The sequence below is a fragment of the Carettochelys insculpta genome, chromosome 8 (assembly GCF_033958435.1).
Source record: "Carettochelys insculpta isolate YL-2023 chromosome 8, ASM3395843v1, whole genome shotgun sequence".
NCBI classification, from domain to species: domain Eukaryota; kingdom Metazoa; phylum Chordata; order Testudines; family Carettochelyidae; genus Carettochelys; species Carettochelys insculpta.
Window position 1 is genome coordinate 3,595,309 of NC_134144.1, and position 27,912 is coordinate 3,623,220.

The window sequence follows — 27,912 nt, forward strand, 5'->3', positions numbered from 1 at the left end:
TGCCCAACCCTGCTGCACTGAGGTGCTGCTCTGCCTGGGAGCTGGGACTGCATCTTCCCTAGCTAGGACCTAACTGACCCAGCACTGCTGGAGCAGCTCCTTATGTACTAGGCTGATCCAGAACTCTGCTTTGTGATTGGTTCCCCCCAGAAGGCCTTCACTCATTGGCTGTGGGAGTTGTATGTGCCCCACTATGCATGCTCATAACTTATGAGTGATAGCGTATCTTTGACAAATGGCTTGTCTTCACTAGCTCCCTACTTCGAAGGGAGCATGGTAAGTAGGGTTTTGGGAGTTTGTTAATTAAGTGCTGCGCTGCACATGCAGCACTTCATTAAGCTAATTCTCCCCTGCGGCAACTCCGAAGTTTTAAACTTTGAAGTGCTGGCTTGTGTGTAGCTGCGGCTAACTCACCGGTACATCGAAGTGCTGCAGGGGAGAATTAGTTTAATGATGTGCTGCATGTGCAGTGCAGCACTTCATTAATAAACTCCCAACACCCTCCTTACCATGCTCCCTTCGAAGCAGGGAGCTAGTGTACACAAGCCCAAAGATACCGAGAGCTTACTTCACATCGCGTGACAGGGAAAGCACTTGATATAATCTGTTCAATGGTTAATTGCCTTTGCTGTTAAATTTGCTGATTGTTTCTAGTGTTCTTCCTGTCATAGGATCATGTTAAGCTATCTCCTGCTAGCTAAGAAACCATATGCTGTCTGAAATTTTTTCCTTGTAGGTATTTGTAGATTGTGATCAAGGTAATTTAAAGAGTGAGATTAAAGAAGCTAAATTGATAAATATGTTTTCCAAAAGAGAATATTTTTGGTCACTTCTTTCCTGCATGCCTTTCCAATTTGTCTCATGTTCTTTTTGAAGCATGGATCCCAGAACTGGATACAGTATTCTAGTAATGGTCTCCCTAATTACTTCCTCTCCGTTCATATTTTATATTCTCTTGCTCATACATCTTAAGATCATGTTTGCCTTCTTAGCTACAGTCCTACACTGGGAGCTCATTCACGTTCAATTGATTATCTGTGATGAGCTTCTAAGAACTTTTCAGTGTCACTTAATTCAAGAATAACTTTCTCACATGTGACTTACATTGTTTGTTTCAAGACATATGACAATACGTGTGTGGGGTGTGTGTGTGTGTGTGTGTGTGTGTGAACATGTACGTTCAATTTAGTTGACCAAGCTATGCAGGCCAGTCTGAATATATGATCTGTCCCTGTAGTTTTGTGTTCCATCAGTTTTTTTTGCCATCTAAATATATACCAGCAGTGATTTCCTATTCACTTCCAGATAATAAGTGAAGATATTGAATAACTTTGAGCCAAGAACATTCTGGGACCCCAGTAGAAACAGACCTGGCATAACAATTTTACAGTTACTCTTTTGAGATCACATTAAACCAGTTTTAATCCATTTAAATGGACTATGCTGATTGCTGTGCGGTCCTATCTTTAACAGAGTTTCATATAGGATCAAGTCAAATGCCTGAGGGGAAGTCCAAGAATATGATACAAACACCAGTTACTTTTAGCAGCAAAACTTGCACTTTATCACAAAATAGATCAGATTAGCTTGGTGGGAGATGCATGTGTACACATAATTGCAGTTCTCAATGGATTTCATCTCATGTTACTCTTAGCTTGATATTATCTAATATTGATGTCAGGGTAACTCCCATTACGCATTTTAGATATCAGCACAACATTAACTGTTCTCCAGTCTTCAGAAGCATCTCAAGTATTGCAAGATTTATTAAAAATCAACCTTAAAAGTTCAGAATGCTCACTGACCATTTCTTTGAATACCTCTGAGTGCAAGTTGTGGCCTGATCGTGATCCTTAAAATGCAGGCAAGCTTAAGATCTATTGTAGGACTATTCCCTGTCTTACTGGAAGAAAGGACATTGGTAAGTATCAGCAGACTTTCCTAGAGTTTAACACATTTGCTGTTAATTGATGTAGGCTACGTCTACACGTGAAGCCTACATCGAAATAGCTTATTTCGATGTAGCAACATCGAAATAGGCTATTTCGATGAATAACGTCTACACGTCCTCCAGGGCTGGCAATGTCAATGTTCAACTTCGACGTTGCGCGGCACCACATCGAAATAGGCGCTGCGAGGGAACGTCTACACGCCACAGTAGCACACATCGAAATAAGGGTGCCAGGCACAGCTGCAGACAGGGTCACAGGGCGGACTCAACAGCAAGCCGCTCCCTTAAAGGGCCCCTCCCAGACACAGTTGCACTATACAACACAAGATACACAGATCCTACAACTGGTTGCAGACCCTGTGCCTGCAGCATGGATCCCCAGCTGCCGCAGCAGCAGCCAGAAGCCCTGGGCTAAGGGCTGCTGCCCACGGTGAGCATAGAGCCCCGCAGGGGCTGGAGAGAGAGCATCTCTCAACCCCCCAGCTGATGGCCGCCATGGAGGACCCAGCAATTTCGACGTTGCGGGACGTGGATCGTCTGCATGGTCCCTACTTCGACGTTGAACGTCGAAGTAGGGCGCTATTCCGATCCCCTCATGAGGTTAGCGACTTCGACGTCTTGCCGCCTAACGTTGAAGTTAACTTCGAAATAGCGCCCGACGCATGTAGCCGCGATGGGCGCTATTTCGAAGTTAGTGCCGCTACTTCGAAGTAGCGTGCACGTGTAGACACAGCTGTAATCTGTTTAGCAAATCAATACATTCTGAAGTGAAAGATGAGGTTTCATTTGTTCAGAAACATTTTGATTTTTTCTTAAGCAGTAACACAACTTTTTTGAGTCGTCTGTAGTGGAAATTCAGACAAATATGAAATGACCAGCATGCTGTGATTAACTAATTAGGCTTGGAAGGATTAGAATTTTATTGGTAAATGTCAGTTTAATTGCACACAAACAGAAGATAAAATATTTCCAGTAACATAATGGAAATGGTATCTGGCAAAAGTGAGCTGATTCTTGTAGTTGTTCTGCAAGAATATTGACACTGCTTGAGTCTCTTGCTTAGATACTCATTGTGCTGCTGTGAACACAGTTCAGACAACTTTTGACCATTTTTGTTTTAAATCTGTTTGTTGGAATACTTGGCATTTTAAGTGAATGTACTTAAGTTAGTTTCAAAACTGGAAAAAGCAGATATGAATTAGCTAAAAATATCATATTAATGCAGACATCAATACAAGTACCATGTGTAATTACCTAAAAAGAGTAATGATCAAGGTGTTAATCTCAATATTTTAAACATAACCTGATTAAAATGTCACACTTTTAAAAAGTAAGTTTTCAGAAACAAGTTAGCAATTAGTTATTCTTAAAAATAAAACATCTGTGTTTTTTTTTTTAACACACACCAACAAAATCAGAGACAGTGTGATGCTAGTTGTAGTTTCTAGCATAAGTTTGCTAGTTATGTTTGAAGGAGCAGAATTGTTAGGATTTTAACAATGAACTAAAGGGATGGAAACTCAGCTACTTTTGGGATAAAACATGTAGAAGTATACAAACATAGCCTTTAGATAATCTTCCACGTCTTATCTTTCTCCTATGTTTATTGGTTATATCCCAGTGCCATATAATTTGATCCCAGTGGCAATTAGCAGTAAAAAAGGATGGTGGGTGCAGTAGACCCTAGGGGCAATTAGTGATGGCTTCAGTGAGCAGTTAGCCAATGAAACAAATAGCCATTATCAAAAGAAACTGAGTGATTTGATACTCTTTCAAATTTGATTAAATACTGCCTTTCAGGCTCAACTGGACGATAAAAAAGGATCCCCTAATCTGCAGTGCCACTGCACAGAATTATGTTTAGTATTTAAAATATGCATATTCAACTAACTATTTTACTAAGTGACACAGATTTCCTCCTGTTGATTCTCAAAACAAAGTGCTAGAAATAGGACAAAAATAGAAATTAGGTTAAAACACCTGCCCTGATCTCTTCAGCCCGGGCCCTATCCCACTGGATGATTTCAGGGAACTTCAGGCACTGCTCCACAAGGTAGCTTTGAAATTGGACCTTAATGGAAAAGAGATGGAGGAGTAGATGGACAACAAATTGTTTAATCTGCACTCAGAATTCACTCCTTTCTGTATTACACTCCTGGTACATAAGGTGGTCCTGAACATTGCCAGACCCATCTGGCAAATCCCATCATCCATCCCACCCACTTTCAAGAGCGCAGACAAAAAGTACTTAGTTCCATGAAGGGGTTTGAGTGCTTATACATCACCCACCACCAGGATTGTTGGTTTTGTCTGTGGCCAGTGAAGGGGGCCACCAGGGCTCAACCCTGTTCCACTCCTTTTAAAACAAAGTTGATGTGACTTCTTTTGAAGACAGTGCATGGGTAATATCTTTTTTCTAATTACATTGGGTTACCCGATCGGAAAGATTATTTCTCTACGAATTCATCGGTATGCTTAAAAGGACTTTCTACAGCCATCTTTCTAATGGACATTGCAGAAGAGGTTGAAAGCCATGGAGCCCTGGCTCCATGTATTTACAATGCACTAATTGTTTGGATTTGTTGTTTAGGGAGGAGTTTCCTGTGTCTGAAAGAGGAGAGTTCAGACTATATTATACACTTAGGTGGCTGTTGCTGCTTAGGATATCTAAGGTCTAGTCAAACTTTAAGGTGTTTTTTTCCTGGCTGCATCATTCAGCATTTTAAATTGATTAGGCAGAGTCTTGGAAGGAATCCTATCTGTCCTTTATAACTTAGACAGCCAACAGGAGTATTTTGAATGAGACCAATACCAATATATTTTTTGTTAAACGTTCCTGAGTGTGTTAACACCTCAAACTATATGGCTCTGTCTACACTAGTGATCCTTTGAAATAAGTTCTTCCGGCAGACCTCTTTTAAAAAAACTTCTTTTGAAAGAGCAGATCAAACTTTCAAATCCACTTTTTTGTGTGTGGATGCACTCTTTCAAAAGAAGTTTTTTTAAAAGAGGTCTTCCGGAAGACTGAAAGAACGTGCCAGGGATTGAAAAACCCAGCACCATAAGGAGTGATATTGGGTGGGAAAAAAGGGCCTTCAGATCATTTACACCTTTTTGGAAAGAAACTTTCGAAAGGAGGTGCCCTTCCTGATCCAGGAGCAGAAGATGGCTTCTTGAAGAAGAGCCACGTTCTTTCAATTTCTGACTGAAGGAGCGCATTTTGTGTGTGGACGCCCCACCTGTTCTTTCAAAAAAGGGCCTTATTTTCCAAAAGAACCTGCTAGTGTAGAAGTGGCCCATATGTTCTGAAATTAGAATCCTGTACAAACAATTGTTATGGAAGGAACATTTACTTCAGGTGTGTCAGTTTTTCTAGGCTAATGTTCCTCCCTCCCCAACCTCCACCATCCTTAAATCCTTTTAGGGTTAGAGTTTCTCACTTTTCAGCCAAATTTATTTTGCAATTGGCTTCATTTTTGAAGGGTCTCTTGTTTCCCAATCAGAAAGTGACTGCAAGCTTCTGGTACAATAGTTGGCTATGCTAATAGGTTCATGAGACATACTCAAAGGTCTATATTGTCTTCTAAGCTTTGCAGGCCAGAAACCCTTAAAATACTCAGGCAGGTCTTCCTATCTCACACTCAGCATTAGAATCTCCCAGAGTGAAAGTCATTCAAGGTAACTTCTGGAAGTTAGTTACAAATTAGGTAAATCCTTTGTACATCTTTCCACATGTAAACCCAGGCTGTCATAGTCTCATAAATTACTATACAGGCCTTAAAAAGCTATGTAAGTTGTGAATAAATTAGAAGAAATCTAAGAATTACTTCACTAACTTCTTTTGATTTTGAGATTTGTTGTTGCTGTACTTCCCAGGAATATAGGAAGTGGCATTTTTGTACTAGCATGTAAGTGTAAGGAATGAAAGTTTAAAAATTCCCAAGAAAACAACATACTCAAATGTAAAGGCAAGGAATTGGACTCATTGTGTTGGAGTTTTAGATTTATCCACTGTAGATCCATTCATGCTAGCATGATTTACGTAATGAAATTGATGATAATGTTGTGTAAGGTAGGAATGCATTCAGAGAACCAAAATTGTTTATCTGTCTTTTTTGGTTTCTGAGACAAGGGTGCTGGAAGTAATCTCTTTTCTTGTATCCATTTCTGTTGGTGAGACAAGCTTTCGAGTTAACAGAGTTCTTCAGATCCTGCGGGTGATTGAATGACAATGCAATACAGTTTTGTGTAAAGTGAAGATTGTTCAGATCCCAAAGAAGTGGTCTGTGTAGCTTTAAAGCATATCTCTTTCACCAACAGAACAGGGTTCAGTAATAGGTATCACTCCCCTGCCTTGTCTTTTGTATATCTTGGGACCAACACAGCTACACGAAGACTACAAACAATTTTTGAGTTAATGTTCATGCATAAATCCATGGGGTCCATGACTGCAGAGTCATTGGTCATTATCTTTGAAAACTTGTGGTAAGTGGGCATGGTCTCAGGCAGTTGGAAAAAGGTAAATATAATGCCCATCTTTGAAAAGGGAAAGAAAGGGAATCTAGGCAACTATGGACCAGTCATCCTCACCTGAGTCCAGAGAAAACCCTGTGCGTAGAAAAGCATGGAGTCAAGATCTCCATTTTGAAGCAATTGGAGGATAGAAAGATGATCTGGAAGAGTCAGCATGGATTCACCAAGGGCAAGTCATGCCTGACCAATGTGACTGCCTTCTGTGATCAGAAAATGAACTCTGCAGATACAGAGAAAGCAGTAGACATGATATACCATGACTTTAGCAGAACTTTTATAATGATCACCCACAGAATTGTTGCCAGCAGGTTAAAGTAGTATGGGTTGGACGACTAGGCTGTAAGGTGTCTAGAAAACTGGCTATATTGTCCATCTTAGTGATCAATAGTTATGTCCAGTTGGCAGCCGGTATAAAGTAGAATGCCATGAAGGTCAGTCCTGGGCAAGTTTTGTTCAGCATCTTCATTAATGACTGGTGGTTGGTTGGATTGCATCACTTATGGGTTCTGCCCAGTGGGGAGTTGCATCTTGCAACGTCAGCCCCGCAGGAGATGCGAGATGCTCGACAGAGTGCAGGCTTAAGCCCTGGAGCCCAAGGGTTTGCTGGCTCTCAAACTGCTGGAGACACTTGTATGCAGCTTGGAGGATCAGTAAGTTTGGGCATCTCCTACATACCTGTGTCAGACATTGGTTTCCAATGTGTGGGTCCCTCCCCAAATGAATCTTGGACATAGCAAATACCTTGAAGGGTATTAGTTTCTCCCGGAGAAGTGGGTGGTTGCTGTGACTTGCTCCTTACTATGTCCTTGCTGTACACATGTACTGAGTTGTAATTCTCTGCTTGCACCTATAGTTGTCTCCTTTGTGCTTAGCCTCTGATGTGTATGTGAACCATACAGGTCTTCCCATCTCTCTTCTGCCCTCCCTCCCCCCGGCTGCTCCCCAAGAATGAATAATTTTGAGTCATGAGTAGGATAGACATCCTTTTCTTTCCTAAAATGGTGGTTCAGTAACTATCTTCGTTCGTCTGTTCAGAGTTCCAGTATTTACTATTGAGAGCTCAGAAGAATGAAAACAAAGCTGCTTGCTCAGAATTTTCCATTTTACATCAAACTACATTATACCATCATTCAGTTAGACCTTAAAAATGTACAGGTCCAGTGAGAAGTGTATATGGAGTATTTACAATGTTGAGTTTTATTAATTATGTACAAAGTTGGTAAGATCCATTTTTTTGGTAAACTTTTATTTTTGAAGGAAAATAGTGAGATTAATGGACGTTCAGACTTAGTGATGTAAGATGGTCTTTGCTTGATCCGTTTAATCTTATTTTTGGAATTCTGTTAGTGATGGACTTCAAAGGAGTTTTGTTTGGGACTTGATTTTGGGAGCCTAAGGCTCAATCTTGCAAACCAAAATAAGTTCTGAGTTGCAGTTGATCCCAAGTTTGTACAGTGTGATGACCAGACAAATTATCATTTCCCATGCTTTTACTATGTGCAGTGACTTTATGTGCAATGAGGAATACAAAGAAAAAGCTACGTTCAAGCCATTTTTGCTCAGTGATCTGTAGCTGTCTTAAAAATGGAATCCATTGCACCTTGTTGAATGGTTGAGTAATCTCAGCAAATCAAGCAGTTCTCTATTGATACAGAGTTGTAGCAATCAAGAGGTGCGTGGGGGAAGGTGTATCTGAAATAGCCAGTGTTTAATTTTGTATCATTTCCCTGAATTCCAAACATAGTTCTTTTCAACAATGATCCTTTGAAATGTTTGCCTGCTCCTTCTGGCCTCTCTCTGTTGATTTAAGAATGATCCATTAAAAAAAATTGAGTAGAATTCTCTTCCATAAGAACACTTATGTCAGTAGTTTACTTTCACATGAAATATTTTTCTAAAGTTTTTCAGTTGTACTACTCTGACACATTTATGGAGAAAAAAGTGTAATTGAGAAATTAAGTTAAAAACAAGATAAGGTAAAGTTCTAATTGGAGCTAGCCTAAGTTTTAATACAACAGGAGGAAGAACTAAACAGCCTTAAACCAGTAACACCACACTGTTAGCATATCTGTGCTTGTTGAACTCAGATATGGGTTAATTGGAAGGCATTATGCATAGAGGCTGAGAGCTTGTGTGGCTTAGTCAGTAAGATAAGTAAGCTTTCACTTCTAGGAGCAGAGTATAAATCCATCCTAAGGCCTTAAGTGGACCAGGTTTGCTAATCTTGGGTCAGGCTCCAAAACCCTAAATGTAATCTGCTTTTATCTGGACTCTGTCATGAGAAACAGCATGGTGCCTGAAATACCATTCACTCCAGGGAAGGGTAATCCCCATCTCACCAGCAGGTCAGACTTGAAGTCCTTGCCCAGGGAAGTGAGGAGGAAACTTTCAGTGCAGCTTCATGTCTCATTGAATCCGTGACTGTCAGAGATCAGTTTCTGTAGTGCCAATTCCCCAGTCTTGACAAGCACTAAATACTGTGGGTTGTTTCAAAAAAATGTGTTTGAAACCCAGAAGTAGTTCTTGCATCAGATACTGTTTTGTAGTGTCTATCATTTTATCTCTAACCCACAGCAAGTCTCTAATTCATTTTATTAGTATATGGTACAGCACTTCTCTCCTTGATTAGTACATCTCAGAGGTGCTATCATTGTAGCTCTCCTGTCTAACATGTTTAGTGTTTCAGCACCCTTTCCCTAACTGTGACTCGTGAATAGAGAAATACCATTTTCACAATGTTAAGTGTTGCCTTTTAAGAACCTGGCTTCTCTTGAGGGAAAATAAAGGGCGTATGTAGCTTAATTATTTTAGTTTTGGTATGTGGTAATGTGAGAATTCAGTAGTGTATGTAATGTCAATTAAATGCCATTTTCTACGCACTTGAATTTCACACAATTACTGCTTTAAAGCACATCTGGATTGTGGACAAAATGGCTACGTCTACACTAGCCCCAAACTTCGAAATGGCCACGCAAATGGCCATTTCGAAGTTTGCTAATGAAGTGCTGAAATGCATATTCAGCGCTTCATTAGCATGTGGGTGGCTGCAGCACTTCGAAATTGACTCGCCTCGCTGCTGCACGGCTCGTCCTGATGGGGCTCCTTTTCGAAAGGACCCCGCCTATTTCGAAGTCCCCTTATTTCCATGAGCTGATGAGAATAAGGGAACTTCAAAGTAGGCGGGGTCCTTTCGAAAAGGAGCCCCGTCAGGACGAGGCACGGCAATTTAGAAGTGCCGTGGCTGCCCGCATGCTAATGAAGCGCTGAATATGCATTTCAGCACTTCATTAGTAAACTTTGAAATGGCCGTTTGCGTGGCCATTTTGAAGTTTGGGGCTAGTGTAGACACGGCCAGTAAGACTAATTCACAACTTGTATTTGCCAAAGCTTTTAATGATCTCTAATGCAGGATTTTCTTAAGCAACTTATGTAATAGAACCTTTGAAATGTAGTTCTCAATCAGACTCAATCATTCCTTTAAAATATGTAATTGAGTTAGTTTTCCTAAATAAATCTTGCATCAACAAAACTTTATAGATCTGAGCTACATATTTAATTAATACATAACACAATCATGTGAGAGATCTTAGAAATAATATTTTCCACAAGTGAAGCCTTTGTTTGTGCTTTACTGTTTCTTTTGTGTAATGAATTACTTTGTGTGACAGGTGGGAGATTCAAGAAAGAGATAGTAGTTGATGGACAAAGCTATCTGCTGCTGATTAGAGATGAAGGGGGCCCTCCAGAGGCACAGGTAAGCATTGTATTTAGAGCTTTATTAGGCTAGACCAGGGGTTTGCAAAGTGAGAGGAGTGGATCCCCTTGGGTGGGTGGGAGGGGGGGCAAGAAATTTTGTAAGTGGGGTACAGCATGATCAGCTGCTGGGTCTCAGGCTCATCCACCTAATCAAAAATATTGAAATGTTACTATTTTATGTATGTTTATTCACATTTATATACCAGTTAATAAAGTTTTTACATTGTACATACTAATTTTCTTAGACATGCCAAAAATTTTTTTTTATATGAACCTAACCAAATTTTTTGTTGGTTTGGATTACATTAGCAGGTTGGGGGGTTCCTGCTAATTGCAGGGATAAAAATAGGGGCTTGATGTAACAAGTTTGCTCACCCCTGGACTAGACTATAGATTGTGAAGACAAGTAACACTAACAAAATGATCTCCCTTGATATAAGAAAAAAATAGAAGAAAGCCATTAGGATGAGAAAATGTGATGTTTTCCTAAGAGGTTTTTGTTAAATGTCTTTATAAATGTGATGGATTAAAATTTGCATATGTAACTCAAAACAGAATGCACTGACTGCCTTCCTGTTACTCCTGATGTGAACCTGGTATGTCACAGTCTGCTCAAATGACCTATCCTGAAAGCAAACCTGCCCAATTGCCCCACTTTTTCCAATAGTATGATGAAAATGGAGATGTTATTTACATCCACCTTTTGAGATGGGGGGAGAATTTCTATGCACTTGAATGTGTAAATGTGTGTGTTTTTAAAATTATATTTTATTAATTAGTAGTGATGGTTTCTGGGGAAAAATAAACGTCTGATGAAAAATGGTTCTTTTGTACTTATAAAATGGTTAAGTTGAAAATTTCACTCTAATAAACTGGAGGAATGTAGAATATATGGAGTTATCTGCCATCAAATGTGCAATTCAGGGCTACAAAGCTACTTCACTGGTCAGGTAGTTACACTACATTACATTTTTATTAAAAATTTATGTCAAAGGAAATGATTGAAATTTGTGACTAGATCCTTTTGTAATGTTATAGCAGATGAACTTGCACTGAAATGTATTACAAGTGTCAGCTTTTAAATCTTTGTCCTTTTTCATTCTACCTCATCTCTACTGCTTCCACCTAAATTTCTTCCTTATAGTGCTATGAGACTCTAGCTCTCCAGCTTCAATAAGACACTATCATATTCTTATGTGTTTCCTATTTGGGTATAAAATGTTTATTTACCCTCTTTTCTGCTGTAGAAAGCTGCTGTTCCCCTGCACGCAGGTTTTTGATAGCTGCAGAGAGGAGGCAGGTTATTTTTTTCTGGTTACCATACTCTGGGATGATACGAATTGAAATTGTTATTGTTTTGTTAGCGTATGCTTGTATAGGCATCAGTGCATGTGGTGAAACTTGGGCTACAGTCAAAGTGTCCAGAACAGCAAGGACAGATCACCCTTTACCTTCCCTTACTTGGTTATTAGCAGGGTTGCTGCATAGAATGCACTGGGCTCGCTCCCCTCAGCTATTGAGTGATGGAGCAGCTTCTGAGAATCAGCAGCAGGAAATCTAGAGCTGCTTTGTTTCCAAGCTGCTGAATAGAGTGTTGCTGGCAGCATCCGTAGCTTCTGTTTCAGCGCCCCACTCTTGACTGTTAGTGGACTAAAGCTCTGTGGAAGAAATGCAGACAAGGGAGAAAAGAAGAGGTTAGGCAGAGGAATGAAGAAACTCTTAAAGGAAGTTGCAAACAAAAGTGCAGCTGACTTAATACAACTTGGATCTTGTCAGGTAAACCTACCTGTGCTGAGGTGAGAAAATGAATTACTTAACACTCAGTGTAAATAACTTGGCTGAGAAACATATTCACAACAACCTACATGTGTATATAAAAAATTTATTGAAATGTGTTACATCAATATATGTATGTGGTCAACTTACTAATCTTCCAAAACCACTTTTGTATAGCATGTTCAGGCAATATGAGTCTACACACATTGATTATAGATACAGAATTTAAGACATAGTACCCTAGGCAGTACCCTGGGCAGTGTTTCCATTGTATACAGTGCTGCTACAAAGCTATTCTTTGGCAGATAAATACAAAATATTAGACTGAAATGATCAGAACTTATGTTTCTAACAAAATACTTCATACATGTATATTTTCTTCCTGTTTCCCATTGGGTATTTTTTAGGAACAAAATATATGTATGCGTAAGTAATTTCTCTCAAATGATTTGAATTGTAATTTGGTCATGTAATTTTTAGAGCTCTTATTTTGGAAGTATTTTCATATAGGTAATTCACCAAATAAACTGCTATTTTTAGATAGATTAATATTGATAATTTCTTATGCCCTGAAAATTTTAGACTGAACAAAAGTGGGAGAATCCATGATAAGGTGCAGTAAAAGACAATCAATGGCTTTTGCTTTGCATTTTTTGTGACCAGTTAATATAAAAATATTTTTAAGAATAGCTCATTTTAAGAATTAAAATCAGAGTGGAACATATTTTGTTGGTGTGTTGGTGGTAGTCTCTTTTCATCCTCATCTTTTAAAGCATACCAGTCGTGACCATATCACATTTTTCATTGCTCACCAGCTGTGATTTTAGTTCTTACTGACCTACCTCAGAGCTGTTAAGTCTCCTATGATAAAACACACCACATCATAATTTTGAGGGATTTGGATGGTTCATGATAGTTGCTCTAGGATCCAGAACCTTGCATTTCTAGGTTACTGGTGTGATGTGATGTTTTTCTTTTTTTGGTCTCATTTGAAGAAAGGTTCATCTTAAATAAAAATTGATGCCTGTGGTGCCATTCAAGCCAGTGGCTCTGTATGAAATTGAACTGTCCTGTCAGTGGTGTTCCCTGCCACAGTGCAATTTGAAGCACATTTGTGAGCCGCAGTGAAAAGGGAGCTTAAATGTGTCATTGTCTGTGCTGTTTTTAAGCGCTTTGGTTTCCAGTGCTGTTACATGGCACCATTATAACATTAAATTTAATAAGTGTTAAATTATTTCTCTCCCTTCCTCCCTCTGTGTACCAGAAAAAAAATAGTCTCCTTCAGTGTACAGTATTTCATAAACTTTATTAGATGGAATACTGTTCCATATTGAACACCAGTTTCAAGAATTTTTAATACATTCTTCAAAAATCATTAGTCTCATACATTATTCTTTAGGAATATCCCTGCTGCACGCAAGAACTCAAGTCAGAATAGGGTTGATTCCATGGTATGAGATTAATTATACATTAAAATCCACCAGCTACATTTCCACCATAGTTTTTGTCTGTCATGCTTTTCATTAGGCTTCCAGTTCTGACAATTCAGCTCACATGCATTGATAGTGTTGAACATTTCCTGCCATATATTGTGTAGTAGTACAATATAGCAGTAGCAAATACAGTGTAGGAGGTTGGCTTATTAAGTGTCTCTTGAGGACTGCAAAAATTTCTCCTCCTCCTCCATCACCTCTCTGCCCGCACAGCCCCTACACTTTGATCCTAAGTGAAAAGGCATGCATGTGTGAGGAAGTATTCTAATGGTACATAACAGCCTGTTCATAATCATTTCATTTGTATAAATTGTTTTAAGGGATATAATCAGACTTGTACTCTAAAAATATTCTTTGGTTTCCTATTTTGTCACTGTGCACTTAGCCTTCAGGGCTCAAGATTTCAGCTTATTTTGCACAACCATGAAACTTTTAAATTTAAACAGATAATCTTGATCCTAGGAACTGGTGCTCTTAAAGCACTATGAACTGTGGCAAGTTAGCAGTACTGAAGTAACAGTGGGCACAACCATAGGAGAAGAATAATGCATTTTATATATGTCAACATAAAATACATTAATTATGAAGAACAGACGCATTGTGCCCAGAGGACAGGGCGTTGGACGAGAGATTAGGAAATTTGCATACTATTCTTACTCAGATACAGGGCTGCTTTATGACCTTGGGCAAGTCAACTTGTCTCTGTTCCTCTATTTCTCCAAGGCTGCTTCAACACTACCCCTCCCTTTTGGAAGGGGTATGTAAATGCAGTGGTTAGGAAATGCTAATGAGGCATTGATATGAATATTCAATGCCTCATTTGCATAATGGAAGCCACCCAAAAAATTGGGAAGGGTGCTTTCTAAATTGGGCTTTCCTTTCAAAGGAACCCCCCCCATGGCTAATTTTCAATTTGAAAGCAGCACTTTTGACACTCTGGGTGGCTGTCATTATGCAAACGAGGCACTGCATATTCATACAATCACTTCATTAGCATTTCTGAACCACTGCATTTACATACCCTTCCCGAAAGGAGGGTTAGTGTAGACGTGGCCCAATTGTAAAACACCAATAGTGATGTTGACGTGCTTTGTAGATCACTTCTCGTTCTACTGATGAAAAGTGCTAGGTAAGGAGAAGGTGACGTTATTTATTTGGTCTCTCGGCTCTTTGCAGCAGCCTCTTGCTGTGTATATGCACAATGAGACCCTGATTTTGATTGTTTCTGTATGCATGATAGTGTTATGTCTAAAAGCTATGGAGAGATGATGTGTCTTTTATAAGGTTGTAGCTAGTTAGCTTTGTATTACTGATGGAAATTTTAGTCTTGGAACGAACACATTTTAAACACATGTTTTTTATTAGCTTAAGAAATCCTCTGGCCAGCTATAAACAAGAAGAATTTGCTGCCATGTATTGTAATATATCTGACATGAACTAGTGGTCTGAAATTTTCCCCCCAGGAATAGTTATTTTAAGCCTTACCTGGGCACAGATGTTTCTCTCTTTCAGCGGATTAACAACACCAGGGAAAACCAGTTTACTTTCCCTCTATAAAACCTAAGGCAAAGTCATTTTACTTAAACTCTTATAACTAGAGCATTGACAAATTTAAATATCTTAATTTTTCAGTTTTAGAACTCAAAAGAAATACAAACGGTATTTGAGATGGACCAAATTTTCTGTGTAATTAAAAAGCAAGCTCTTGGGCTATGTCTACACTAGCCCCTTCCCTTTTGGAAGGGGCATGGTAATGAGCTAGTTGGGAAGATGCTCATGAGGTGCTGCCATGAATATGCGGCACCTCATTAGCATAATGGTGTCCATGCATGATTCAAAAGTGCTGCTTTCAAATCATGTGCTGTCCGTGTAGACAGGGGCCTTTTGAAAGGACCCCCTGGACTTCAAAAGCCCCTTCTTCCTAAAATCAAATAGGAAGAAGGCGCTTTCGAAGTCCAGCAGGGGGTGTCTTTTCGAAAGGCCACCATCTACACGGGCAGTGCACGAATTGAAAGTGCCACTTTCGAATCATGTGCAGCCGCTATTATGCTAATGATGCATTGCATATTCATGAAGCACCTCATTAGTATCTTCCCAACTCGCTCATTACTATGCCCTTTCTGAATGGAAGGGACTAGTGTAGACATAGCCTCAGAGTTACTAGTTAGATTTCCCAAATGCAGTGCTTTTTCTCCCCTCCCCTCAAACCAGGATAAGTGCGCTATGTTTATGACACTGCTCACTTCTTTCCCCCTGACTCTCGTCTTCTTTCCCCTTCCCCGCTTCTTTTCTTGTAGTTTGCCATGTGGGTTGATGCTGTTATATTTGTCTTCAGCTTGGAAGATGAAATTAGTTTTCAAACAGTTTACCACTACTACAGTCGTATGGCTAACTATCGTAACACTAGTGAAATCCCAATGGTACTAGTTGGAACCCAGGGTAAGTGCATTCTTGATTGTAATATCTCCATAAATATACTGTTAATCTAGTTGCTGTCTTCGTATTCTGTTACTTTTGGCTGATTACCTACCTGAAGGTATCTTTAATGTGACAGTTATATACCAAAACATTTTTCTAAGACAAACATACTTAATTTGATCTATTTCCTTTCATACCAACCTTTTCAGAAAATAATTGATATTTCCAGGCACTTACTTGTCTGCTAAAATGTAGAACATTCCAGTTGTTAACAGAAAATTGCAGTTCTGAACTTCGGAGGTTAAAGTATTCCTGACTCTGGCCAGTCACGTCTGTCTGCTCTGGCAACAAGACTCTCTTCGTTTTCTGAGTTGAGTACATCCATAAGCGTTTGTAGGATCATGACGTAAATTACGATGGGACTCCAGGTGCTTAAAACATACAGAATAGACCAGTCCTTTATCTCCCTTGAATCACAGACAAAACAAGAAAAAAATCAGACTTGGCAATCATTCTGCTATAAATATTTATTGAAAAAATGAAGGTTGCCATATGCAAGCCAGACCCCAATCTTCTTTTAGATTTACTGCATGGTCACTTGTGTGTTATGTCACTTGAAAATAAACCCCACCATTCTACTTCACCCATTAGGGAAAAACCTATCCTGTAACAACAATGCTAGAGCAGCAAAAGCCTTAGGCTGTCACTGGGCTGGAAAGCTCTGGAAGATCATCTCATGAAAGGTAGCAGCAAAGTACCTCCCTTCCTCAGTATTTTCAGCTGTGGCTTCAGACTCCCCTTCTCTTCTAGTCTGCAACAGCGTGAGAAGTTGGGGATGGTTTAATGCTGATGTAGGGCTCCATTGCTTCCACACCTTGTCTTTTTGCCAATTAAGACAGTGCCTGGGGACCAGCAGCAGTTTGACAGCGCAATGCCTGATTGCAAACTCTAAAATCAAAGCTGCTCATTGTGAAGCTTAGGAAATAGAGGGAACATGGAGCAGACAGAATAGAAACAAGGCCATAAGACGGAAGCAGGTGATGGATGAAAGGGGGAAGTAGACAACATAAAAAATCCTAGGGTGAGCAGAAGATACTGCTGTCAAAAATGGAAGTGAATTTCTTAAAGGAACACTGTCAACCTAAATGTTTCACAGTCTTTTAACACCTAAGGTTACTGCGTGAGAGAGGTTGGAGGGCAAGGATATTTGGTCTGGATTCCTTTGCTGCATGTGTCATTTTCAGTGTTTTTCCTTATAGTGATGTGGTTGGCATCGGAAGCTTTGTATAGGTCTTTCCCAGCACGCTACAGAGCAGGGGTGGAGAATTTTAACAATAGTGGGGCTGGGAGGTAAAGAGATGGGCGCTGAGCTAATACATGGCACCACTCTTAGGTATGCATCAAAGTGACAGTGTCCTTTTTAATGCTGTGGTAGCAGATTATATCTAATTTCTGCTACTTATCCCGCTAACTGGAGCTCTTAAAGTGGCAGCTATGAAATGATCTCTGAGATGTCTGCCCCCCTTTCTGCTCCTGCAGCCAAAGTTGAATCTTCTCCTATGTAGGAAAATGCATGGAAAATAGAGGAGGGTATTTTCCCCCATCTTCTAGTGAAATTCAAAACCATATTTTCACACGCAAATAACATTTGAAACAAACCAAAAAAGGTATTTAAATGATACTGCTAATTTTAGGTGTATTTATTGTCCACATTCCTTCAGCCCCCTCTGGTGGTTTTACAAAGAAAAATCCCTAGACTCTCTTCCAAGCAAATGTATTTTTTTTCACCTTTGAGCTGTGAACGAGTAATAGATCGCAATATAAAAAAAATATGCTCCATTTGGTACCATGTGACATGCATGATTTAAAATGTTAAAACTTTACTCCAAGGAATATACTTGAGACAAGAATGCCATGTGTAGTATTGATCTGTAGTTATTGGAGATTATATTCAAGTTCAGAGAAGATTTTTGTCTCACAGGAGCCTCCTTGTTTTCTCCTAAATAAATTGTAATGGAAACTTAGGTACATTTTCTGATGACTTTTGTGATGTGGCCGTTCTTTGCCTTGTTACTATAAGCTGCCATGAGAAATAGGCAAATTTTTTTATTGTGTGTGTTGGTCTGAGTTGTTAATGGAGTTTAGTGATGTATGTTTTCAAAGTATTTTACAACATTAACTAGTTTTTTATAATTCCCAGATAAAAGGGTAAGTTAATGCCACAATCCTAATGAAAATAGATTGCAGTTTCAAACAATATATAAGGTTATGACTAGGTTTCCTTGATCTTTCGCTTGATCTCTGAATAAACTCTTAAAAACCCCTTCAAGTCATGCATTTCAATATTCTGCAGTCACTAAATCTCCTCTTCATATCTTCTCATTATCTTTGTGGGATAACTGAATATTCCCATTATCAAATGAGTGAAATGATCATCATGAAGGGGATAAGTCACTATGCAGAATGCACTAATGTATATCTAAAAATCTAGGTTATAAGGGATTTAGAATGTTCTGGATTCTTTTTTCATAGGAGGTAGAAAGTATAGTCCCTCGTTTAGCAAAACACTTTAAATATGTATTTATATTTACTTATTTATATTCTTAAAGATAAATAAGTAAATGAAATTAAGAAGACTTAAACGTGTGCTTTCCTGAATTGGGGCCCTAAAGCTCATGAGGAAAAGGCGGTTCTTAAAATCTATGTTGTTTCCCACAATATCAATTTGTAAGTGGTATAGGTGAGAACTGCAGTGTAAGTCCCTCCTCAGTAATGGAGTTTTATCAGGAGGAGAAACTATTTACCTAGTCAGTTGAACAAGGTGACAATGTGAATACTATCAGATCGCTTCAGAATATTGGGAAATCCTGACACATGGGTGATGGTTTATGATGAAGATTGTATTATAGCAGCAGTTTGGTTTCTGATCCTTGAAGCTGAAGGTTGAACATTGGTACTATGATGGCTATGGGCAGTCAAGAGTTCATCCTCTCAGTGAATCCCTGTTTATATTCAGGGGTGCTAATGGCAAAAGTCTGTTGCTGTCTCAGTCCTGGGAGAACATCAGTGGTATCTACAGCTAGCTTCTACTTAGGAGTGCCACTCTTGTCTTTTAAGTCTGTGTGTCATGTACTGGGGCCTCAAGTGTGAAATTCCTTCCTTCATGACACCTATTTTCTCTACGCAAACATAAGCAGATTTGAAAGTTAGAGCAGAAATGTTTGTCTTTTTGAACACATGGAAAAGGAAGCAGGTTGTCATCTTTCCATAATAAAATAATTATTGCAACCGAGTCAGATCAGCCCTAGAGCTAAAATGCCTGGCAATTTAGTATTGAGACTTTCATGGACTATAGTCCTCACTGAGGTGTACTGCATGTCTTATTGCATCAGAATAGGGTTTGATTTAAGTTCCTTAATAGTGCAATACAAAGTTATTGACTTGAATGGGCTTGTGTGAGGCCCTAATATGAATCTAAGGAAACATGAGCCGTGCATGGTATGCATAGCCGCTTGGATAGACTAGTTTACTGTAAAAAATCCTATGCCCATATCTGCACAAAGGCTTCTGAGGACTACTTCAAGTTGCAGAGTTTGTAGAAAAGGCAGCTGTACGTGTAGTGATCAAGAAAAAGTAACTGGCTGACTTGTGAAGTGTGCAAGTGAGGCTTCCCTGCTAAATGCCAATTTTAAGTAGGTAGGCAGGTGGAGATCTATACTCAGGAAACTAAATGTAAACTAAACTTCATGCTTAGTCTCTACGATGTGTAGAGGCTGGGACAAGGCTCCCACAGAATCTAAAAGGAAAAAAATAGTTCCTGTGAACCTTGTAGTATCTGCAGGGACTGTAGTGAGAGAGTTGGATTACGATACTCAAACTATAAATTTTGAAACCCAGAAGAAATTTGTTGCATTTGGTTGTTAGCAAAGTCTTAATTTTTCTATTTTTTTCTAAAAATAGAAGACAGAGTCCAATAAAAATATATGAAGAGCCCATTAACACTGGTGGTTAAATGCTCAAGTGAAGAACTGTGCTTATGTATTACAGTAAGAGATGTTTTATCACTTCCCTGCCCCTATGTGCTACATCTTACTATTCTGCTTATCAGATCATCCATGAAAGTCATTTTGACATCTTACTTACTATAGTATTAATGTGCTGGCATTAATACGAAGTCTAAACGTAATTTGATTCCTTAAAGGATGAGAGCACTATTCATTTTGTTTCATTTACCTCTTGTCCTAAATATATTATTACTATTTAATACAAGTAAGTACATTCCACCTGGTAGGCTTGTATGCATTTTTGTGCTGACTTGGGGGCAGGAGGGGAGGAGGTAAACTTTAAAGTTATTTTCTAGTTAGCATTGAATCAGTGGCTTGAAGATCTGTAGTATAGAACTAAGAACTTTAAAAACAAATTTTTCACTAATTACAGAGTTGAACAGTATTTGAAAGTATAGCCAGTTTTCTTTGGTGAAATAATACCTGTCTTTACTAAGACAATTTGTTATATCACAATTTAAACTGCAATACAGTAGAAATCATTAAAATGCTGATAATAGGGCTTTATTTACCTTCATTTCCTTCAGAAGAGTCCAAGATGCAGTGCTGAACAATAGTTCTTTTGTGAAATATCTCCAGAGGAAACATGGATTCGGTGGAAAAATCATGAAATGCACATGTTTTGAAGATGCAGAATATACATACAAAGTAGTTTGTGTTGGATGTGTATTATGTACAAAAACAGAGAGTTTAAGATGTACATAGAATCTTAAGTTGACATTATGTGTGTTTTTACTGCAACCTTTTGTCTCTTTATGAAGTTTGTTTTATGGATGTGTTTTTAAGATTATGTTTAAGCACGTGATGGGCTCAGTAGGCGTGGGATGCTCTGTAAATATTAACTTATGCTGCTGATGAATACAGGATTTATTATCACAATTACACTGTTAATGCTGTTTTCCACCCCTCTCTATGCTGCTACTGCAGATGCTATAAGCTCTAACAATCCACGTGTTATTGATGATGTCAGAGCAAGGAAGCTATCGAATGATTTGAAGAGATGCACTTACTACGAAACATGTGCTACTTACGGGCTGAACGTGGAAAGAGTCTTCCAAGATGGTAAAGATTGATATATTTTTATTCAGTATCTCACAGCATATGTTAACCTAATTAATATTCTCCAGATTCATGACCAGTGCCTGCTGTATGTATCAGAAGATTTAATCCCGACTGGAATTTTTTTATTTTGGTAGAATTCACTAGAATTCCTCTTGTGAATTGCTTGTCATGTTCAACACTGTGCACACACATACTGCCTTTTATACAGTTATCCACTTACCTCCAGCTGCTGTGTTCAGTCCTGTCATGGTTGGAAACAAATAATACATAGAACCATAATATATTATGAATACAATAATTTTGTGTTGTATTTATATTTACTTAAAATGTTTTCATGTAGGTATAATGTGAGAAATATGGAGATACTGCTGGTACTCTTGTGCAATTAACCTCATTTAATAGAGCTGTCTAAGAAAGATATAATTGAGCACAATTTTTAACTGTTAGAGTGTAGAATAGGAAATCTGAGGAATTTAATAAAATGCATAAGGCGATGACTAAAATTCTTTCGTGGCGTCCACATAACCATTAACTGTTGGCAATTTCACCAAGTCGTCAGAGAAGAAATAAGTTTTAAGGAGGGATTTCAAAGAGAGGGAGTAGTGACTTCATAGACTACTTTGAGAAAGATGTTGCAAATCACTGCTACAGCATGGAAGAAAAAGCATTAAGTATGTAACTTGAATGAAATTGTTTAGTTGGACACTTATTCTTGAAAAAAGGCTCCACAGTGTAAGAGGAGGGGAAAAACAATGATTTTAAAAAAAAAAAAAAAAAAAAAAGCAGAGGAGAGACCTATGTAACTCCTAAATGTCTTCTGTGTATGAAATAAGTCACTGTGCTCCCTCTAGTGGTAGTTCCACATACTGTGTGTATTTGAGTCATCTGCTGTCTTCCACAGTACTCAATATCAAAACAAAAAGCAGTCAAGTAGCACTTTAAAGACTAGCAAAATAGTTTATTAGGTGAGCTTTCGTGGGACAGACCCACTTCTTCAGACCATAGCCAGGAGACCAGACTCAATATTTAAGACGCAGAGAACCGAAAACAGTAAGCAAGGAGGACAAATCAGGAAAAGATAATCAAGGTGAGCAAATCAGAGACTGGAGGGGTAGGGGGGAAGATCAAGAATTAGATTGAGCGAAGTATGCAGACGAGCCCCTATAGTGACTCAGAAAGTTCCCATCACGATTTAAACCATGAGTTAATGTGCCGAATTTGAATATAAAAGTCAGCTATTCCACTTCTCTTTCTAAAATGGTGCGATAATTTCTCTTCAGTAACACACATACCTTGAGGTCATTGACAGAATGCCCCATTCCATTAAAATGTTGACTAACTGGTTTGTGGATCTGGAGTGTTTTGATGTCTGTTTTGTGCCCGTTGACCCTTTGTCTAAGGGAGTTAGAAGTCTGTCCAATATACAAAGCATCTGGGCATTGTTGGCACATGATGGCATATATGATGTTAGTAGAGGAGCATGAGAAAGTGCCCGTGATTCTGTGAGTAACCTGGTTAGGTCCAGTGATGGTATTTCCAGAGAAGATATGTGGACAAAGCTGGCAGCGGGCTTTGTTGCAGGGAAAGGTTCCAGGACTGGTGTTCCTGGGGTATAGACTGTGGCTGTTAGCAAGGATCCTCATGAGGTTGGGAGGTTGTCTGTAGGAGAGAACAGGCATGTCACCCAGGGCCTTCTGGAGTGTAGCATCCTGATTAAGAATAGGTTGTAGGTCTTTAATAATTCATTGCAGTGGTCTGAGTTGGGGGCTGTAGGTGATGACCAGTGGTGTTCTGTTCTTGGCTTTTTTGGGCCGATCTTGGAGTAGCTGGTCTCTGGGTATGCGTCTGGCCCTGTCGATTTGTTTTTTTACTTCTCCTGGTGGTTAATTCAGGTTTATGAATATTTGGTAAAATTCTTGTAGTTTTTGGTCTCTGTCAGTTGGATCAGAGCAAATGCGATTGTACCTAAGAGCTTAACTGTAAACAATGGATCTAGTCATGTGTGCAGGATGGAAACTAGAAGCGTGTAGATAAGTATAGCGATCAGTAGGTTTTTGGTACAGTGTGGTACTGGTCAGGCCATCCTTGATTAGTACTGTACTACAAGAAGGGTATATACTTATCTACACGCTTCTAGTTTCCATCCTGTCAATGACCTCAAGGTATGTGTGTTACTGAAGAGAAATTATCGCACCATTTTAGAAAGAGAAGTGGATGAGCTGACTTTTATATTCAAATTCGGCACATTAACTCATGGTTTAAATCGTGATGGGAACTTTCTGAGTCACTATAGGGGCTCGTCTGCATACTTCGCTCAATCTAATTCTTGATCTTCCCCCCTACCCCTCCAGTCTCTGATTTGCTCACCTTGATTATCTTTTCCTGATTTGTCCTCCTTGCTTACTGTTTTTGGTTCTCTGTGTCTTAAATATTGAGTCTGGTCTGGTCTGGCTATGGTCTGAAGAAGTGGGTCTGTCCGACGAAAGCTCACCTAATAAACTATTTTGCTAGTCTTTAAAGTGCTACTTGACTGCTTTTTGTTTTGATAGTGTATAGACTAGCACAGCTTACTCTCTTAGTACTCAGTATGTTACCTTATTGCATAGACATAAATGGGCAACTAAAGAAATTATTATAATTTTAAAGAAAATATATGAATTAGTTAAAACTATTTCCTCAGGTTCCAGATCTGACACATTCCTGTCTGAGTGGTTTTTCCTCTGAGTCACACTTGCTGTGCTTACATGAGGTCCCATCTCATAAATAAGTGTCTAAGACAATATCTACACTACAGGCAACTTTCAGTGACATGTTAGTGCATGCTGCAGTGAAAAGCAGGCTGAGTACATGCTTTGGTGTGTTGCTGTGTGTGTCAGGGAAAGGGCCTGGCAGCTGCCTCTCTGGAAGAGCGAGAACAAGAAGTAGTCTTGTGGCACCTTAGAGACTAACAGATATTTTGGAGCATAAGCTTTCCTGGGCAAAGACGTGCTTCATCAGATGCATGGGTGAGGAGTGGTGGTTTCAGAGGGGTATTTAAAGAATGGGGTCCCAGAAAAAGGGAGGGCCAGAGCTGACAAGGTCTATTCAGCAAGGTGGAAATGTAAAGTGCAAACTTTCTCAATGGAGGGGAAAGGCTCTTAACTCCTGGGGGCTGCTAGAGCCTTTTCCCTTTGCAGAAGTGTTTCCTGAGAGCTGCCTGAGTCTTTCTCCATAACCTCCACAGTGCTAGAGCCTTCCTCTGCCATGGGGGAAGGCTCCATAGTGGGGAGGCAGCAGCAGCACTTCACTCTAAAAATAAGTATGTATACAGGAAGCCAGTGCTTCAGCAAGTCTCTATTTATACCTGTGCAAGGGCAGGTACGTGGGTCTGCATGCTGCATACCACTAGAAGTGGTGTGTAGCAGAGGCTAGTGTTAAGTGGTACATGTGCAAAAGAAGTGTGGAAAAACAGACCAAACAGACTCTCTGCAAGTGCAAGTACTGAAGTGAGTGGCTCTTGGTTTAAAAATAATGCCTCAGTGCAATTTATTCTTAGTGCTTCAGCTGAAGAAGTAGATCTGTTCCACCTAATAAGTCATTTTGTTATTCTTTAAAGTGGTACAAGGCTGCCTTTTTTGTTTTACTTCAGCTAATACAATTTGTTTTCTCGCATTGTTTTTAGAGAGGGTTTTGAGAGGAAATCCCTGGCTTTCTCTTCATATAATCTGCGTTAAAGATGCATTTTTAAGGTTTAGCATGTGAAAAAAGAAAACAGCTCAATTTCCAGGTCTGTGAAGAGCTGCAGTTTATTTTTCATTGCATATACCCTGGACAACATTGTTGTTCCTTATTGACTGTACAGCTTTTCTGATTCCATGCCTTCTCATATTTCAGGGAAATCTTGGGAGACGGAACTTGCAGAATTATACAGTGATGCAACTCCTCCGCTTCTTGTGCATATCTGTAGTGGTTGAACTGGTTTTTACATATTTCGGCCTTCTTCTATAATGGCAGTGATGTTGTGCAGTGAATACAGGGTGTAAATATACTGTGGGAGAAATGTGAGAATATGTGAAGTGGTGGTAAATTTTAAATGTTTAGTATACCGAGTGGTATAGAATTGTTTATATGTTTAAAAAAAAAAAAGTGGAGTGTTTTTTCAGACTAGGACTGTAGAATGAGCTAGCAGTGTGGTGCTGTTGGGGGCGGGGGGAGAAGCAAACGTGATTCTTGCGTGCATCAACAGGAGTGTCGTGAGCAAGACATTTAGAAATCATTCTTCTGCTCTAGTCAGTATTGATTGGGCCTCAGTTGTAGTACTGTGTCCAGCTGTGGCACTACATCTCAAGAAAGACATAGAGAAATTGGAGAAGATCCAGAGAAGAGCAACAAGAATGATTAAAGGTTTAGAGAACATGAGCTATGATGGAAGACTGAAAGAATTGAGTGTGTTTAGTTTAGAAAAGCAAAGATTGAGAGGGAACATGATAGCAGTTTACAAGTACCTAAAAGAGTGTTACAAGGAGGAGGGAGAAGAATTGTTCTCCTGACCTCGGAGGATAGGACAAGAAGCAATGGACTTAAACGGCAACAAGGGAGGTTTAGGTTGGATATTAGGAAAAAATTCCTAACAGTCCGAGAGGTTAAACGGTGGAATAAATTGCTTAGGGAGGTTGTGGAATCTCCATCACTGAAATTTAAGAGAAAGTTAGGTCGATGGTTATCAGGGATTTTCTAGACAGGGCTTGATCCTGCTGTGAGGGCAGGGGACTGGACTCAATGCCTTCTCAAGGTCCCTTTCAGTTCCAGTGTTCTATGATTCTAGGTATAGGGCATCTCCTGTTCCCATTGAAGTCAGTGACTTTTGTGCCTTTGAGTTCAACAAAAGAAGAGACATCTTTGGTGCGAAAAGATAAATGTTTGTCAGGTAACACAAGACCTTGTCGATGGCCAGCTGATAAAATGATTTGGCGCATCTTCCAGGAAATGCTTGCCAAGATTAAATATGATTTTACAGCAGTAGGAAACACTAGATTCAATTTAATCTCTAAGAAATGATAGAGATGGTGTAGAAACAAAATTACAGTTCCTGGAAGGTGAAAAGGTTTTATGATACTATATCAGTGCTTAGCCTTATGTAATGATGATTAAAGAGGAGAAGGCAGGGAGACAGTCTTCTTAAATTTAGGATTTTATTCTTATGTGAGTATGCCTGAAGAACTCCCAGTAGTGCTCTGAGGAAATCAGTGGGCTTGTCTACACTTGCCCCCACCTTCGAAGGGGACATGGTAATCAGGGTGATGGGAGATCACTGATGAAGTGCTGCGGTGAATATGCAGCACTTCATTAGGCAAATAGTCCCCCATGGCAACTTCAAAGTGCCTGTGCTACTTCAAAGTGCCTTTACTCCTCAGAAGCATGTAAACTGTTGTTCCTGAGTCAATGGGATGCTTAAAATTAGGTGGGTGTTTAGGTAACCTGCAGGATTGGGGCCTCAGAGTCTTCAAATATAAAATGAGAATAGCCATTTTTACCTGCACCTATTTTTGTATCACAATAGGATGCACAGGAAGGGAGAGGTAACAACTGAGATTTTGGGGAGTAAAGGCACTTTGAAGTAGCATGGGCACTTCAAATTTTGACTCCTCGAAGTTGCCACAGAGGAGAGTTAGCCTAATAAAGTGCTGCATATTCACTGCAGCACTTCATTAGTAATCTCCCATCACCCCGATTACCAAGCCCCTTGGAAGTTGAGTGCAAGTGTAGACCCAGTCAATGTGTGTAATGAGGAATAGATTACCTAATTATTTTTGTCTTTGTCAAGACCCTCTTACATTTTGACTGAAGAACAAAAAGTTTCCTGTGAAGCCGTATTTAATGGGGCAAATTGACCATTTTTGAAAGCTCCTTTTTAAAAATATGCCGTGTCCTATTTTAATTTCTGGTAGTGTTAGGGGCGGTGTAATTTGGCATGTACACTTCTGACCAGTTTTTCTGAGGGTGCCTGAAATGTGAGATTTTCAGTGGCAAGATGACACACATGGGATGCTTAAGCTTCTTGTAGCTGTTTTGAACATGCGGTGTTAATGTTTTAGTAGCTTTCACACAGTGTTTAGTATGTTCAAAGCACTCATGTTACATCTCCTCTCTTGTGTTTCCTGCTGGTGATACGAAAATAGGTGGAGGTAAAAATGGCTGTTCTCGTTTTATATTTGAGGAGTCTGAGGACCCAATTCTGCAGGTTACCTAAACACCCACCTAACTTTAAGCATCCCAGTGACTCCAGAGCAACTGTTCCCATGCTTGAAATTAAGCATCTGCTGATCTACTTTAACTTGTCGTATTTTGCCCAAGACAACATGGCAACTAAGTGACATATCAGGGATTAGAACCAAGGACGTACTGGCCTCCCATTCCTCACCCAGATCGCTTTCAGTATTATAATTAGTACTTATTAATAGTTACAGCTCAGGGCACTTTACAAAATGGGAAAACGTTATCCCTTGCCTGGAGTCTAGTTTTAGGGACCTCCTATGATGAGAGCGTACAAAAACACACAAAAACTAAAAGAAAAAAGAAGATCAAACACGATGAGGTGAGTGAAGGTATATAATGGCAATAATATGCTCTTACCCAGGATAGCTATGCAATTTCATGGCTCAATTACCATTTTAAAACTTTATTTAATTAAATATTTTGGAGCTGATGCCTGCAGCCTCTATAGAACAATGGAATTTTAAAGAAAGATGTGGTGGTTGTACCTAACTTTTGTGGTGATAACCTAATAAGTATGATAATTCCTACAAAAATTTCCTCTTCAGTAGAATAATTTCTCTGTCTCTATGGAACAAACAGGCTTTAAAACATGTCCTCTCTTGGC

General features: G+C 39.3%; 1 protein-coding gene across 6 annotated transcripts in view; it reads left to right on the forward strand.

Annotated features, from left to right (window-relative positions):
* Positions 1-27,912, forward strand: part of AGAP1 (ArfGAP with GTPase domain, ankyrin repeat and PH domain 1) — a 507,914-nt gene that overhangs the window by 171,439 nt on the left and 308,563 nt on the right. For all 6 annotated transcript variants that reach the window (XM_075000598.1, XM_075000599.1, XM_075000597.1 and 3 more), the window contains 3 exons: positions 10,153-10,238; positions 15,807-15,948; positions 20,919-21,053. In XM_075000598.1, the coding sequence (XP_074856699.1) occupies positions 10,153-10,238; positions 15,807-15,948; positions 20,919-21,053 (363 nt within the window). The remainder of the gene's footprint in view (positions 1-10,152; positions 10,239-15,806; positions 15,949-20,918; positions 21,054-27,912) is intronic.